A 17105-nucleotide genomic window follows, 5' to 3' on the forward strand; every position below is an offset into this window, starting at 1 on the left:
AAGATCAAACGCCTGTTTGAAAAGTAAGGTTTTCAGTGCACGTCTGAATGAGAGAAGACTGTAAAAGCCCTTCTCCATGATATAATTAAAAATGGCCTCACATACATCATTAATTAAGCAGACTCCTGAGGAAGACCCATCAGATAACATGATGAACAAAATCTAAAAGTTTTCTCATTTGCTGGCTATTTTGCCAAGAACAGTGTTTACCAACATTAGAGGGGTTGTCCACAAGTGTGTGTATATATATATATATATATATATATATATACATACATACACAGTACAGACCAAAAGTTTGGACACACCTTCTCATTCAAAGAGTTTTCTTTATTTTCATGACTATGAAAATTGTAGATTCACACTGAAGGCATCAAAACTATGAATTAACACATGTGGAATTATATACATAACAAAAAAGTGTGAAACAACTGAAAATATGTCATATTCTAGGTTCTTCAAAGTAGCCACCTTTTGCTTTGATTACTGCTTTGCACACTCTTGGCATTCTCTTGATGAGCTTCAAGAGGTACTCACCTGAAATGGTCTTCACTTCACAGGTGTGCCCCGTCAGGTTTAATAAGTGGGATTTCTTGCCTTATAAATGGGGTTGGGACCATCAGTTGCGTTGTGGAGAAGTCAGGTGGATACACAGCTGATAGTCCTACTGAATAGACTGTTAGAATTTGTATTATGCCAAGAAAAAAGCAGCTAAGTAAAGAAAAACGAGTGTCCATCATTACTTTAAGAAAGGAAGGTCAGTCAGTCCGAAAAATTGGGAAAACTTTGAAAGTGTCCCCAAGTGCAGTCACAAAAACCATCAAGCGCTACAAAGAAACTGGCTCACATGCGGACCGCCCCAGGAAAGGAGACCAAGAGTCACCTCTGCTGCGGAGGATAAGTTCATCCGAGTCACCAGCCTCAGAAATCGCAGGTTAACAGCAGCTCAGATTAGAGACCAGGTCAATGCCACACAGAGTTCTAGCAGCAGACACATCTCTAGAACAACTGTTAAGAGGAGACTGTGTGAATCAGGCCTTCATGGTAGAATATCTGCTAGGAAACCACTGCTAAGGACAGGCAACAAGCAGAAGAGACTTGTTTGGGCTAAAGAACACAAGGAATGGACATTAGACCAGTAGAAATCTGTACTTTGGTCTGATGAGTCCAAATTTGAGATCTTTGGTTCCAACTACCGTGTCTTTGTGCGATGCAGAAAAGGTGAACGGATGGACTCTACATGCCTGGTTCCCACCGTGAAGCATGGAGGAGGAGGAGGTGTGATGGTGTGGGGGTGCTTTGCTGGTGACACTGTTGGGGATTTATTCAAAATTGAAGGCATACTGAACCAGCATGGCTACCACAGCATCTTGCAGCGGCATGCTATTCCATCCCGTTTGCGTTTAGTTGGACCATCATTTATTTTTCAACAGGACAATGACCCCAAACACACCTCCAGGCTGTGTAAGGGCTATTTGACCATGAAGGAGAGTGATGGGGTGCTGCGCCAGATGAACTGACCTCCACAGTCACCGGACCTGAACCCAATCGAGATGGTTTGGTGTGAGCTGGACCGCAGAGTGAAGGCAAAAGGGCCAACAAGTGCTAAGCATCTCTGGGAACTCCTTCAAGACTGTTGGAAGACCATTTCAGGTGACTACCTCTTGAAGCTCATCAAGAGAATGCCAAGAGTGTGCAAAGCAGTAATCAAAGCAAAAGTTGGCTACTTTGAAGAACCTAGAATATGACATATTTTCAGTTGTTTCACACTTTTTTGTTATGTATATAATTCCACATGTGTTAATTCATAGTTTTGATGCCTTCAGTGTGAATCTACAATTTTCATAGTCATGAAAATAAAGAAAACACTTTGAATGAGAAGGTGTGTCCAAACTTTTGGTCTGTACATACACACACATACACATACATAAACGATGTAGAGAGAGAGAGACCGCTCACAGTTGCCTAAAAAAGAAGCCATACTCATCACCTATCGCCCGCTGCTCCTGTTCTGATGCGGCTCTCCACTTCCTCATCCCGGCTTGACGTGGAAATGTCAGGAGATGCCTACTTGGCCAGTCACTGGCGGGTTGCTGCCAGTGACTGGCTAGGCATGAATCTCCTGCCATTTCTAGTGTCAACCTGAGGGCATGAAATGGAGGGCAACATCGGAACAGCAGAAGTGAGGGTGACCATGCCTTTTATTTTTAAGTTACTCGAAGCAATCTTACCCTTTAGAACCTAAGACACTGTAAGCATATGTGGGGTGATAGTCATGCAGGTTGCATCCTCAAAAAATGTGACTTATTCCCCCCAAATGCCAAGATTACAAGTATCATTGAGGCAGTCTCTTCTAGTTTTTGTACTCTCTGTACTGAACACTTTCTTGGCTCCTTTATTATGCTGGGCAATGGCTCTAGTAATCTCCAGATTGGACGCCACATCCGTCTTTCAGAACAGAGAGGAGGGTTTGGGGGAAGGGGTGTGCGTTGGAGTGATCCGTCCAGAGAGCCAAGAACCTCCATGGCACTTAAAGAGGACCTTTCACCAGTATAAAGTAACTATACAGGCATGTAGAGCGGCACCCAGGGACCCCCCTGCACTTACTGTTATACCTGGACGCCGCTCCGTTCTCCCGTTATTGCCTCCGGTATCTTCATAGTTAGGCTCCACCCAGGGGAACCTGCCGGCGCCTCCTTCTCCCATGCTGCAGCGCTGGCCAATCACAGCGCTCAGCTCATAGCCTGAGAGGCTTTTTTCTCTCTCAGGCTATAAGCTGAGCGCTGCGATTGGCCAGCGCTACAGCATGGGAGAATGAGCCGCCGGCAGGTTCCCCTGGGTGGAGCCTAACTATGAAGATACCGAAGGCAATAACGGGAGAACGGAGCGGCGTCCAGGTATAACAGTAAGTGCAGGAGGGTCCCTGGGCACAGCTCTACATGCCTGTATAGTTAGTTTAGAAGTTTTATTCTGGTGAAAGGTCCTCTTTAAAGTCATGGCATGGATTAAAAATTGAAGTTCTTGGTCATGCACCTGTATGACCATCCCTCCAGGTATGCTTACATGTTCCCCCATCACTTTCTATAGCGCTGTCATAATCTTTAAAGAGGATCCCCCGGGAATACTGTGGGTTTTTTTTTTTACCAGGTGCCTGCATGACTCATGGAGCATTAAAGTGCATTTCCTGGAAATGCCGCAAACTACATAATGGAGGGCAGTGTGGGGGGAAATTACTTAGTGGGGGGCAAATTACATAATTGAGGGCAGTGTGGGGGGGCATATTACTTAAAGGGGTTCTCCACTTTGTTTTAACTGATGATCTATCCTCTGGATAGATCATCAGCATCTGATCAGCGGGGGTTCGACACCCGGGACCCCCGCCGATCAGCAGTTTGAGAAGGCAGCAGCGCCGCTGGCCCAGTGACGTCCCGACTAGTATCAACTGGCCTGGGCACGTCTAAGCTCCATTCAAGTAAACAGAGCTTAGCCCCGCCCGAGCTAGTTGATACTAGTCGTGACGTCACTGGGCCAGCGGTAAACAGTGAGAAGGCCACGGCGCTGCTGGAGCGCCGCTGCCTTCTCAAATAGCTGATTGGCGGGGGTCCCGGGTGTCGGACCCCCTGCTGATCAGATGCTGATGATCTATCCAGAGGATAGATCATCAGTTAAAACAAAGTGCAGAACCCCTTTAATGTGGGGCAGTGTGGGGGGGGGCATATTACTTAATGTGGGGGGCATATTACTTATGCTCAGGCTCAGTGAAGGGATGTCAGCGGCGCGGCAGGGCGGAGCTTGATGGACGTCCCCTACGTGACTCGTCCCAGGGGGGGTGACACCATTTTCTACCGCACCGGGTGACACCAGCCCTAGCAACGCCACTGCACCTCAGTAGCTGCCACAGACACAGATTTCTATGTGCATAGATCCTTCCTTTTAGCCACGTATGTTTTGTACAGCATAGCCAACAAGCCTGAAAAGCCTTTTTTCCCCACTTGTAACTAGATGGATGAAACCTTGATTTGTTTTGAAGCCTTGTACATTTTGCCTACTAATTTAGTCCACTTCACCCTCAAATATGGTTTCCAGAGGACTTCCAAAGCCCTAGTCAGTACATGTCCAAGACAATCAAAGTATTCACATGTAAAGCAGAAATGTTCATGAACAGCTGATGGACTGTCACCTTCATTTCAATCCTCCAGGAATGTTTCCTCAGATATTTCTGAGGAACCCCCTGCTGTTGGAACTGAGGAATAAAGTCCCACCATTAGCCTGCGGCTATACGGACACCATCTTGACTTAAAATGAAACAGGAAAATAAACAGTTTTAACCAGTCTCGACCAGTTGTGACAAGAAACCCCAACTTTGTTCTCAGCGCGCCATCATAAAAGATACACTGGATAGTGTTCATATATATAATTTATTGATGAGCATCTTTCAGTCCAATTAGGAGGTTGAAAAATTATGCAGTTTTGTGATATACATAACAGCATAGGATAGGCTTTGTTACCTAGATGTCAGCGCAAGAAATCATTTGTGAAATGCAATATTGCTGCAGTTCTCTTCATATAAATAAATACAAAATGATGGAAAAGTAATTTAAATCAATCACTAGAAAAGATCAAAGATAAGTAAATTTTTCACACGTTCAGCAGAGAAAGGCGAAAAGCACACAACAAACAAAAGTGGTTCCAAGTCATGCATATATTTTCATGTCTTTTTTTGGAAAGGCAGTATAGTTTTCACAGTGAATATTCTGGTGTGATCATGGCATGCTACAGATATATGAATGACGTCTTCAGGCTTTGGAATGGAGTCTGTGGGAAGCTGGAGCAGCTTACAGCATAGCTGAACAGTTGCCACGACCTGATCAAGTTCACTCTGCATTCTTATTCTACAGTTATCCATTTTTTGGATGTAGACATTAACAAAGATGATAGTAGGTAGGTAGAACAAATCTACTTAATATGATTCTTATGCCTGAGCTGCTCTACATGCTCCACAGTGCTCCGGGATAGGATTTAATTTGGAAAAAGGGCATAACAAGGATTAAACTTGAGAACCTACAAAGATCCAAACTTGATGGGTGGTTGGCAATCCCTAACCCCTGGATATATTATCTGGCAGCTTAGATGCAGCATATTCGAGGGTGGGGGGATAGTAGCAGAGTCAATACAGCAGGGAAAATTGTGCAACATCTAGTGGGAAATCAGGTTCTGTTGTCTGTGTTGGAGGATGGAACATTCCTTGCAAAGGGCTGCACTTACCCGATACTTAAAGGGATTCTGTCACCAAGTTTTGGGCTATAGAGCTGCGTACATGCTAGCGGCGATCTAGGATATACCTGTCCTATAGGGCTGTGTGATTTTATTTTCTTTAAAAAAGGATTTTAGAGATATGTAAATTAGTCTTGTAGGTGCCCAAGGGGCTAAACGAACCTTCCTGGTGCCCAGCCAATCAGCATACTGATCAGATATGTACACATCACCAACAGGAAAGTTGAGGTAAAAGTTTTGTTTAGGATTTTTCCCTTTAAAGGGGAAAAAAGCTGCTGACTGCGCGAACAACAGGATGAGGCGAGTTAATTTGTTTTATTTCTTAACGCCTATAGCCACATTTTAGTAAACATTCTGTATTAAGAATGCTATTATTTTCCCTTATAACCATGTTATAAGGGAAAATAAGAAAATATACAGAACACCTAACCCCGAACTTTAGTGAGAGTCCGGGTTCGGGTCTGGGTACCACAGTCAGTTTTTTATCACGCGCGTGCTAAACGCACTGCATCCACGCAATAAAAACTGAACATCGGAACGCAATCGCAGTGTAGTGTTTACAGCTTACAGGGGAAACTCGAAAAATTTGAATATCGTGCAAAGTTTCTTTATTTCAGTAATGCAACTTAAAAGGTGAAACTAACATATGAGACTCATTACATGCAAAGCGAGATATTTCAAGCCTTTATTTGTTATAATTTGGATGATTAGGGATTACAGCGTATGAAAACCCCAAAGTCACAATCTCAGGTCCCCTTTGCTCAGGGGGTATGGATTAATGAGCTGACTAGAGTGTGACACTTTGAGCCTAGAATTCTGAACCTTTTCACAATATTCTAATTTTAAGTTGCATTCCTGAAATAAATGAACTTTTGCACGATATTCAAATTTTTCGAGTTTCACCTGTATTACAGTGCATTACAAATGTCACGTGGTGTAGCCGGACCCTTAAGGTCCCACCAGCGCTGCTAGTGTAAGACTATGCACCCCCCCAATTAGTAACAGCCAGACAGACCTTTACTGCAAACTGCTGTGCCTGCAATAAAGTTTGTGAATTCCTGTAGTGCAGAGATTTTCCTTACCGGGTCAGAACTGCTCTCTCCAGTCCAAATAGTTTGTGGGCACTTCCGGGATCACGTGCCGTACATTTGTATAACACCTTTTACTTCTTCTCTGCCCTAGAAGACCCCATGGATGTTACCATAAATTCATAACGTAACCTAGCCGAGTATGGCTAATTATTTGGCACTATCCAGCAGTGTTTATTTCCTGCTGTTTTACCCAGTTTACAGGGAGCAATTCCCACATCCTAGGTGCCCCGCTCACAAAGCTACAAAGGATGAAAGACTTTAAAGACTTAAAAGGGGTTGTCCGAGGATATGCTATTTACTCCTATGAGTTCTGAAAATGGTACTGCAAGGCAAACCACTGAGCCACTGTGCTGCCCAACCATCTTCTGTACTGTGGTTTGTTTAGGCCACTTATACAAAGGCTGGTCACACACTTTATATAGCTGTCAGCAAAATGCTTACTTAGACTACTTTCACACTAGCGTTTTTATTTTCCGGCATATAGTTCCGTCCTAGGGGCTCAATACCGGAAAATAACTGATCAGGCATATCCCCATGCATTCTGAATGGAGAGCAATCCGTTCAGGATGCATCAGGATCTTTTCAGTTCAGTCATTTTGACTGATCAGGCAAAAGTGAAAACCGTAGCATGCTACGGTTTTATCTCTGGCGAAAAAAACGGAAGACTTGCCTGAATGCCGGATCCGGCATTTTTTTCCATAGGAATGTATTAGTGCCGGATCCGTCCTCCCTGTCTGCGCATGCGCAGACCTTTAAAAATGAGAAGAAAAAAAATACCGGATCCGTTTTGCCTGATGACACCGGAAAAACGGATCCAGTATTGCAATGCATTTTTCTGACTGATCGAGCATTTTTCTGACTTTTCAGGATCTTGCTCAGTCAGAAAAAAGGACATGCTTTTGCATACAGTTTGCCTGATCAGGCAGGCAGTTCAGGCAACTGAACTGCCTGCCGGAATCAAACAACGCAAATGCGAAAGTACCCTTAGTTGACAGCTTTCTACCAAACTGCCCCTTTACCTATCCACATACATGCACCCTGAGCTTGGCTGAGCATGCATGTGTTTAACAGGGAGAGGGGAGTAAGCCATTGTCAGACACCTCTGGTTGTGGATTATAGCCCCCGAGAAGAATAGGATCGTACATGCTAAAGCCCAACAGCCTGATTCTTCTTACCCAACATCTCATGGAAAGGTTAGGACATTTCCATATACATTAGATAGTTGGCCGGTCCCACCTAAAACAATACCTGAAACCTCTCAGCCATCCCTCTTTGACTTTACCTTGAGTACATTATATGCAGTTGCCTTATGTGGCCTGGTAGACTGTAAGCCCCAGGAACAGTAAAAGCAGTAGGCAGGAGAAATAGCTGCCTCCTCCACAACCGCACAGACACATACAATTTGATCAGCAGCGGTTCTTGAACACTTTGCTACAGTGATAACAAATATATCCACGTCTGTTGATGTATGCAGCACTAAAAACAGAACTATAAGAATTATATGGCAAGTATAACCGCTACTTATCCTTAAAATGATTTGGTAAATCAGCAGTCAGGACCGTAGCCAAAGTTTGTAAATTAAGTGACAAGTGGATCTGCTGCCAGGGGAACTACAGAGGCCAATTTCACATTTGAGTTTTTAATTCAGGTTTTGAGATCTGGCAGAGGATCTCAAAAACTGAATTAAATGGTTAATTTTTGTCCCCATTCATTGTCAGGATGCATCAGTTCAGTTGCATTTTGGGGCCAGACACAAAACCGCTGCAAGCACTGAGCCATCAGGATGTATTAAATGCAATCTCAAAGCCTGAATTAAAAACGCAGATGTGAAATTAGCCTAAAGCAGTTTTTGCACGAGCCAATAATCGTCCAGATTATCGGGAATGACCGCTCCTGCGAACAGTCATTCCCGACAATCTGCCCCTGTAAATGTGCCACCGATTACCGTATGAACTAGCGAAACACTCGTTCATTGGGTGATCCTGTCGTTCATGCAGACACCACTGATCATAGTTTCTGAGGAGCAAATCATGTGGTCTAAACCGCAATCTGCTGCTCAGAGACCATGATTCTGCATGGGGACGAGGGATCGCTATTGCAAGTGAAGGAGATTGCTACATGTAAATGTAGCAGTCTCTTTCAATGAGTGAGCAGCCGACTGTCAGGAAGGAACGCTTCCTTCCCGACAATCGTCTGCAGAATCGTCCCATGTAAATCCACCATAGGGCTAATAATATTATTGGGGCCTTTTCAGTGATGCAGTCCAACATGGTCTTCAGGCCAAAAAATGTTGTGCACCATACAGAATAAATCTTCCATACAATTTACTAATTTTGTGCTAGGAACCAATAATCAATAGGTTTTGTGTGCTCACATCTATTTGATGTGCCATAATTTGCAATCACGCATCATATTTTAATTTTTAGAAAGTCCAGGACAGACACGTGTGCTAGGCTGCACTAAAATGTCTTGGCTTTATTGCAGTTTTTGAGACGTGTGGTGCGATTTCTAAAGCATGATAGAATTTTTAGCAAGCAATCGCAGTGTCCCCCAAAAGCAAAAATAGGAACAAGTCCTACAGAGGCTTCCATAGGAAGAATCTACAGCTGTTCATTGCAGAAGCAAAACTACATGGATTAATACACTTTCTAGTTATAGTGGTGTTGCAGTTCCTCTTATCACCACTACACGTGAACCTGACCTTAAAGCCAGGGTCTGTTGCGACAAGCCACACTTGGGCAGCATGACTTCCTTGATAGGTCTATAATAAGTTATGGAACACTCTGGATTTGATTCATGGTTCTTGCAAACTCCTTGAAAAGAAAAGGAAAATATTACTAAAAGTACATCCTGTGCTACAATCGGATCATCAAGGCTAACTGGCAATTCTATGAATTCTATTAGTAGGACTACCCTTGTATCCTGTCAGATGCAGTAATATAGGAGTACGGCTGAAACGATTCATCGATTTAGTCGATGTAATCGAGGCAAAAAAATCCTCGCAGTTTTTCTGCATCGAGGATTCGTTTAAATCACATGACCACTGAGCGTGAGTGAAATTAAGCTTCTCACTCACCGCTCCATGGCCTCCCGTCGGCACCGCGCTGCAGGACCTTGCGTTTACACATCGTCAGCACGCTGGCTGACGCTGTGTGTGACGTCAGGTCCCCATTGCATGCTGGGATGAAGACGCGTCTCCTGCGGACTCCATGTGTCGGCGCACTCTGCACTGAAAGGTAAGTATAAAGTTAGCAGAGGCGGCGGGGCGGTAAATGGGGGCACCTGTGATTTGGCATGGGCTGGGGAAAACAGAGGCACCTGTGATTTGGCATGGGCTGGGGAAAACGAGGGCACCTGTGATTTGGCATGGGGAAACAATGGGCAGCTGAGGTTTGGCATGTATAAAGTTATTGGCGAGGGGGGCACCTGTGATTTGGCATGTATAAATTTATTGGCGTTAGAGGGGTTAATGGGAGCACCTATGATTTGCCATGTATAAAAGTATTGGGGGGGGAGGGGTTAATGGGGGCACCTGTGATTAGGCACTCGGGAGGGTTGATCTGGGGGAGTGGGGGACATGGTGGATGGCATAGAGGCACTGGGAAAGGGGGACATCATGGCAATCTGGATGGAGGGGCTGATGGCAGTGCCATCATTGGGGCACTAGGGGACATGGCATGGAGGGGCTGCTGAACTGATGGCACTGGGAAAGAGGACATTTTTATAAAGTAATACATTATTTTAAGAAGGTTTTTCTTATTAGATTACTCGATTAATCGTAAAAAATTAATCAATAGAATACTCGATTACTTAAATAATTGTTTACTGCAGCCCTAAGGAGGAGGTTCATAAAACGACTACAGGTGAAACTCAAAAAATATGAATATTGTGCAAAAGTTTATTTATTTCAGTAATGCAAATTAAAATTAGAATATTGTGAAAAGGTTCAATATTCTAGGCTCAAAGTGTCACACTCTAGTCAGCTAATTATTCCATACCCCCTGAGCAAAGGGTACCTGACATTGTGACTTTGGGGTTTTCATAAGCTGTAAGACATAATCATCCAAATTATAACAAATAAAAGCTTAAAATATCTCGCTTTCCATGTAATGGGTCTATCTCATATATTAGTTTCACCTTTTAAGTTACATTACTGAAATAAAGGAACTTTGCACAATATTCTAATTTTTCGAGCTTCACCTGTAAGTTGTAAACACTACGCCAGTCTATGATATCCCCTGCGCTGCTTGAGAAAGCACTTAATTTATGAGAAGGAGCAAGCCTGGTCATATATTAGGCACATCTTCCATCTGACAGCTCTGAGCTGCCACTGAATTCTGTCTTTATTTACACCATAAAACTGTGGTAAATGAAGATGTGCTGGGCTGGCTGGCCCTGTCCTTCCTCACCCCGTCATGCCCCCTTTTCAGAAAGTGGAAAGGGCAGCGTAGAAACGCTACATACAATAAAAAGTTGTTGTAGTGAACGTTAAAGTGTAACTGTCATTTTTATTTTTTTTATTTGCTAGTTTATTAGAGCTAGGGTACACTTGAGTTGTCTTCAAAAGATCTGTAATTAACTTATAATAACAGCTTTCATTAATGTCCCTTAAAAGACCATTGTTAAGGCTTGTCTGTCTTCCCTATTGTGTAAACAGAAGACATAGGGGCGGTCCTTCCCACTGCATTCCTGCATTAGGCTTCAGAGTGAGGAGGCGTGTCTCTCGCTAATCTAATCTGATTGGCTGGCAGGAAGCTGCTGGCTAAAACAAGTGTGTATGTGAAGTGAGGGAAGGCAGTTTTAGCCTCAGAGAACTGGCAAAAGAGCCAGCTTGAGAAGATTCTCATATTGTAGGGGTTAAAACAGCCGTAACTAAGGGGAAAACTAAAGGAAAATAGTGGTTTTTGAAGAAACTAAAGATTGCTTTATGCATAATGATGCAGCTTCAGTAACATACTAAAACAGATTTGATGGAAACATGACAATTACATTTCCCACTATTTAGTATCTACTAAGTGTCTACTAGAGGATCATAGATCATTCGTCATACCTGTTATAGCTGGTAAATTCTTGGAGACCATTATCGGATATGACCCATCTCATCCAGGAAAGGAGCCTTCATGCAGCCAGTGCAAAGCTGATCCATCCATAATGGTGCCTCATGCTGCAGTGGGGTACGTCGTGGATAAAACGTGAAGTTGAGATCATAATTTAATAGGCAACTGATGGAAGCCATGTAGATGTCTGAGAATCTGATCAGTCTTCTGGAGAAGTATGTTGGGTTGTGGTAAGTTCTAAAAATGCTACCAAACTGGGGATTAAATAGGTTCTTCGTAACAGACCTGCAAGTACAGATAATTTAAAATCATGGAAGAGAAAATGTTTTGTGGTGGGCTCATTGTGTAAGCTGTATTATAATATTTTATATTTTTGTATCTCCAAATGTTTAAAATCGAACCTTGTTATCTGAGTAGTGGCACCTATGTGTTATGTGATTCTTTAAGAAATGGTTGTAATTTACAGTATAAGAGAAGATGGCAATTGCTCATACCTTAAGAACTCCAGGCAGAACAAACACTGTCACGTGTCTTAATGCACTTTGGTCCCTAAAAGCCGCTTTACACAGGCCAATGGTTGAGGCAATTATCAAAAAGAAGCATTTCTAGAAGTGGTCATTCCCAATAGTTTTGCTGTGTAGTTGCCACCAATTATCAGGTACACTGGGTGAATCCATAGCTGCAGTGGTAATCTAAATCATTATTTCTGGGCTTCCCAAAAGCAGTGATTCTCTACAGGGATTAGAGTACTGTAGTTATCGCTAGTCCCCATACAGAGCAGATGATTGCTGCATGTAAGTGCAGGTCTTACCTCTTCTGATGAGCAGGCAATTATGGGGAACAATTGGTTCGTTCTTGATAATTGCTTGTATCAGCCAGTGTAAGGGGGCCTTTAAATGCAAGAGGGATATCTGCCCGTGATGAGCCTCACATATCCCCTCTCTGTTGACTTTTGGGTAGTTATAAGAATATGTCTGAGGGTACTTTCACACTTGCGGTGTTGGATTCCGGCAGGCAGTTCCATCTCCGGAAGTGGCAATCTGTATGCAAACGGACACCATTTGTAGACAAATGCATTGCAATACCAGATCCGTCTCTCCGGTTGTCATCTGGAAAAAACGGATCCGGTACTTATCTTTTTCACATTTTTAAAGGTCTTTCCGGAATACTTGAGTTCTGGCAGGCTGTTTCGGCAGAGAACAGCCTGCCGGCCCTCTCTGGATCAGTAATTGCTGGATGTTAATGCAATGCCCGCCGGCCCCATTGACTAGGAGAGGGTCCTGCGGAGAGCCGGCCGCTCCCTGGCAAATATGACGGGATTTGGTCAGACAAAAAATGCTGCCGGAACTCACAATGCTAGTGTAAAACTAGCCTTAGCATTTTTGTCCCATTTTTCGGGCCATGTGGTGTCATGAACCAGCAAAATAACAGGATCCTACTTGGATTTTACCTGACCTGTTTGTACTGGGGGAGTTTGAAGGGTGGCACCCAACACTGGCAGATAATTCCTGTACAAGCTTTAATGATACCAATCTATGTCTCAGTTTAGAGCTAGAAATGAACAGAAACTGCATCACGCAATACTTCACAATATCAATATAAACCATTTACCTTAATTCTTGACGCTCTTTCATCCACTCCATAAGAACTTGCTTGGACTCAGCATCTTGATAAATCTAGAATAATATATTTAACAGTGTGAGCTTAGGGTGCTATTTTCTGAGTCAGCCATACACATGACAGCTGTGTATATCCATTCATATCAGAAATCACAAAACCAGGTTTCTGAATGATGGTGCAGAACTTATTAATAATGCAATAAAAACGTACCTGAGTTTTCAAAAAATGTTTACATAATGGCTGTGCTTTATTGTCTAATTATAACTGCGAAGACATATGTCTTTTTTGGGATTCCCTATTGTCTTTCACTGCCACATTATGCTCTGTTTCAGCTGCACAGCTAGATGCATATCTCTCACAAGCAGTGGGTCTCCCTTATGTGGCAGTACTGTATACAGTGACCTCATTTCTTTTACTTCCTAATATATTTGTTTTCTTCTAGAAAGCTTAAAAAGCTGATAAGGAGAGGGAGATCAGACTTACAGTAGCTTCTCTGCTCTTCAAAAGCTGTATAAAATCTCAGGCTAAGGATCTCAGCTGGCTTTGACACACACCCATTTCCTGTGAACCGTCTGTTACTAGGGACGGATCTAGCCTAACAACGGGTGGAAGTGAGATCCCTACTGGACATGACTTTACAGCTTTTTTTTCCTGAACAATTTTTTTAAATGAAGTTATTTAGAAATTTGCTAATTACACCATTCTCTAATAAATGTAATTAAACTATGTTAAAGTACAGTGACTAAATAAACCTAGGAGGAGGGAGGCTGAAGAGGCAATGAAAATATCACAGAGGTGTCTGTTTGATAGATTTGGCACATCTTGGTGAAAACTAGACTCTTTCTTCTTTTTTAATCACTTCATGGGTAGTTTACTTTAGACATTTAGAGGCATTTTCCAACTCAACAAAAGTTGCACCCCCTTTTCCATGACATTTAAACAGTGGCACATGAAATGTCTAAAACAGATAATAAATTAGGCATACCGTCTGCACCAGTTTTTTTGGTGCCTTACAAGCCACAGTTTTGGCACAATGGCCTTTGTAAATCCCCACTGCCCCATGACGTGTAAAACACAATCCCAATGACTGAACACATGCTGTAGATGCTTCATCCTGTAAGGCGGGTTCACACTGCTCGATTGTTGGGTATATTATTGGGGGCGAACGATCCTATAAATGCTCATTCCCATTCCCAATGATCTGCCCGTCTAAGGCTACTTTGACACTTCTGTTGTTAATTCCGGTATTGAGATCTGGCAGATGATCTCAATACCGAAATTAAACCGATCCGTTTTGATTTTCCATGTCAGGATGCATCCATTCCGTTAGGATGCGGTTATGTGAAATCAAAACGAGAAAAAAAAAAAAAAAAAAAAACACACTGTCACTAAATACTTTGAAAGTTAATGGGCAACAGATCTGTTCGTTTAGGCTCCATTGTTTTCAGCGACAGATCCGTTTTGTTTGTTTTTTTCATTTTTATGACCAGACACAAAACCGCGGTTTTGAGTCCGGTCACAAAACGGAATGCTGACGCAACAGAAGACATCCTGATGAATCTTGAACGGATCTCTTTCCATTCAGAATGCATTAGGACTAGATGCTAAAAATTTTTTTCCAGTATGGAGATCCTTTGCCGGACCTCAATACTGAAAAACAACGCAAGTGTGAAAGTAGCCTAAAGGTGACGAAAATCACCCGATGAACGAGCAAAACGCTTGTTCATTGGGTGAAACAATTGTTCATGCAGGCACTTAAATTATTGTTTCTGGGCAGCAGATCGTGCGGTCTAAACAGCAATCTGTTGCCCAGAAACAGTGCAGCTGTATGAGGACAAGGGATAGCAGTAGCCATAACTCATCCTCATAGTGTAGGAGGTGATTGCTGCATGTAAAGCTCTTCACCTCCACTAATGAGCAGGCAATCGTCGAGAAGGAACGCTTCCTTCCCGACAACTGTGTGTTAGTTACATTAGTTACATGTAGTGATAACAGTCGACGGTGTAGTACAATAAGCAATGAGGGAATTTAGGTTTACCCTGACCTGCATCCGCTCCAGCAGCCCAGTCACTGCTTGCTGCCAGGTCAGTGAATGCATGTACTGTTCAGTGCTTATTATCCGAATTTCATTCTCTAATTCAGGAACAATAGCTCCAGTTCTCCAGCCGTGTCGCATCATGAGATCCTGTACACAAGAGGAAGGGGTCAGAGACAAAAAATGGCTGTCAGTTTTAGAACTTATGACACTGACCAAATCACTTTAAACACTGTACATATTAGTTGAATAACAAAAATAAGTAGTAACAATCAGTAAGATAATGCCTTTAAGTCTGAGAACGATGTTGCTGAGGTTCCCAATGCTTTATAAACATACAGTCAGCAGGGTACAAGCTGCTATTTGTGACCGTAATCTGCTGATTGGTTTCCATCAACCTGAGGGCCCCTTTACGCTCATTACGCTCATTGCCCATAGAAAGAGCAGCAATCAGCCGACAGACGAGCAAACATTTCTTGGGTTCTTGAATCCGTAATGCACGGGATGTGCTGATAGCAATACGCAAACTGAATGAAGACCAATATTAACGACTGTTTATTCCCCGTTTAGGTTTCATCAGCCTGTTTAAAAATGAGAGACGACTGACCTGTTATATTCTCTTTCTCGGCTTGTTCGGGTGGAAATCAGCCCATCTAAAAAGGACCCTAAATCTGCCATTCAGTTACAGACTAGCAACACTGAACTCCTCCGCACCTCAAGCTTATGAACACAACTATTAGAAATCTGAAAGTTGCCACCTGACAAAACAATAATTCCAAAAAGCACAAAATGTCATATAATACTTACTGCCAGATCGCTGTAAAGGTGATCACCAAAGTACAGCACCCTGGACCCTCTCCAGCCGGTTAATCTCAGGAAATCAAACAGGTTTCCCTGAGGATAAAAGTGTACATGAATAAGGGTCAACAAAAGTCTTCACATGTATACAGGGCACCGTACATAGCACCATGGAGAGTCAGAGAATTGTCACTTTTCAATTCAGAGGGACACTCGCACCTCATTGTGTGAAAGATCCAATCACTGGCTGGGGTGGGTCTTGGCTGCAACCATTTCCCGCCAGTTGACACGGTGGTAGTAGGTGGTGTGCAACAGGGATCCGGACTGCCAAAAGGAAGCTGCGTATAGCTCTTACCTATCTCAGGCAGTCCCAGAGAGATTAATAGACTAGCAACGAGCATGCTCGACTACAACTCCATTTTATTATGGGGCACACAGAATCCCTGTTCTTGTAATTGGTGGAGGTCCGAATGGGGACCTGTGGATAAGTTTAAATCTTAGGAGAAACCCTTTAAAGGATTTTCTGGAACTTAAATATTAAAAAAGTTTTCTGATGACCTAACCTCACTTGAATGAGAGCAGAGTTGAAGTATGTCAGCAGAGCCACCACACAGTGGACGGTAATAAAATAAAATTAAATATAAATTATATATACATAAAACTTTATTATAAATATAAATATTGTTTTATCTAGGGAGCAATCATCAGGGGTAGTGATGAGTGAAGTTTTGAAAAATTCGATTTGGCAAATGATGAAGCATTCAACATGGATTGTGGCATCTGAGACTCACATTCAGGTGCTCAGGGGGTTAAAAAAAGAAATAAAAAATTATACTCCATCTGATCGTGAAGAGGTCGTCCATTCCAGTCGTGATGAAAGAAAACCTGCTAAAAGACCTGCGGCGAGCGTGACAACGTGACCACATGGTTATGTCTTCACACTCGCCGCAGGTCCTTTGGTGGGCTTTCTTCAATCAAGATGGAGAGGTTGGCCTCGCAGCGATCAAGTGGATGAGGCGAGTATATTCTTTTATTTTCAGCCACCATCCTATTAGTACACACAAAATCTGTCCTAATCACACAGCAGGACAAGTTACTTCGGAATACTGAGCTAAAGAGCTGCCTCATCCTCCTCTCTGCTTGTCAGGGATTATGATCCTGAATACAGCTAATAAGATCTTCAGCTGAATCTCTGTAGGAATGGAGTTCATGAGGAGACATGAAGTACAG

The 17105-nt window shown here is 42.9% G+C and overlaps 1 protein-coding gene across 1 annotated transcript in view; it reads right to left on the minus strand.

Annotated features, from left to right (window-relative positions):
- Window positions 1–7085: 7085 nt before the first annotated feature.
- NT5DC2 (5'-nucleotidase domain containing 2) overlaps window positions 7086–17105 on the minus strand; it is a 62815-nt gene continuing 52795 nt past the window's right edge. The window contains exons 11-15 of the mRNA XM_044301233.1: window positions 15885–15971; window positions 15087–15227; window positions 13034–13098; window positions 11416–11707; window positions 7086–9178 (exon numbers count right to left, since the gene is read on the minus strand). Coding sequence (XP_044157168.1) covers window positions 11446–11707; window positions 13034–13098; window positions 15087–15227; window positions 15885–15971 — 555 coding nt within the window. The 3' untranslated portion in view covers window positions 7086–9178; window positions 11416–11445. The remainder of the gene's footprint in view (window positions 9179–11415; window positions 11708–13033; window positions 13099–15086; window positions 15228–15884; window positions 15972–17105) is intronic.

The sequence above is a fragment of the Bufo gargarizans genome, chromosome 7, assembly GCF_014858855.1.
Source record: "Bufo gargarizans isolate SCDJY-AF-19 chromosome 7, ASM1485885v1, whole genome shotgun sequence".
NCBI lineage: Eukaryota > Metazoa > Chordata > Amphibia > Anura > Bufonidae > Bufo > Bufo gargarizans.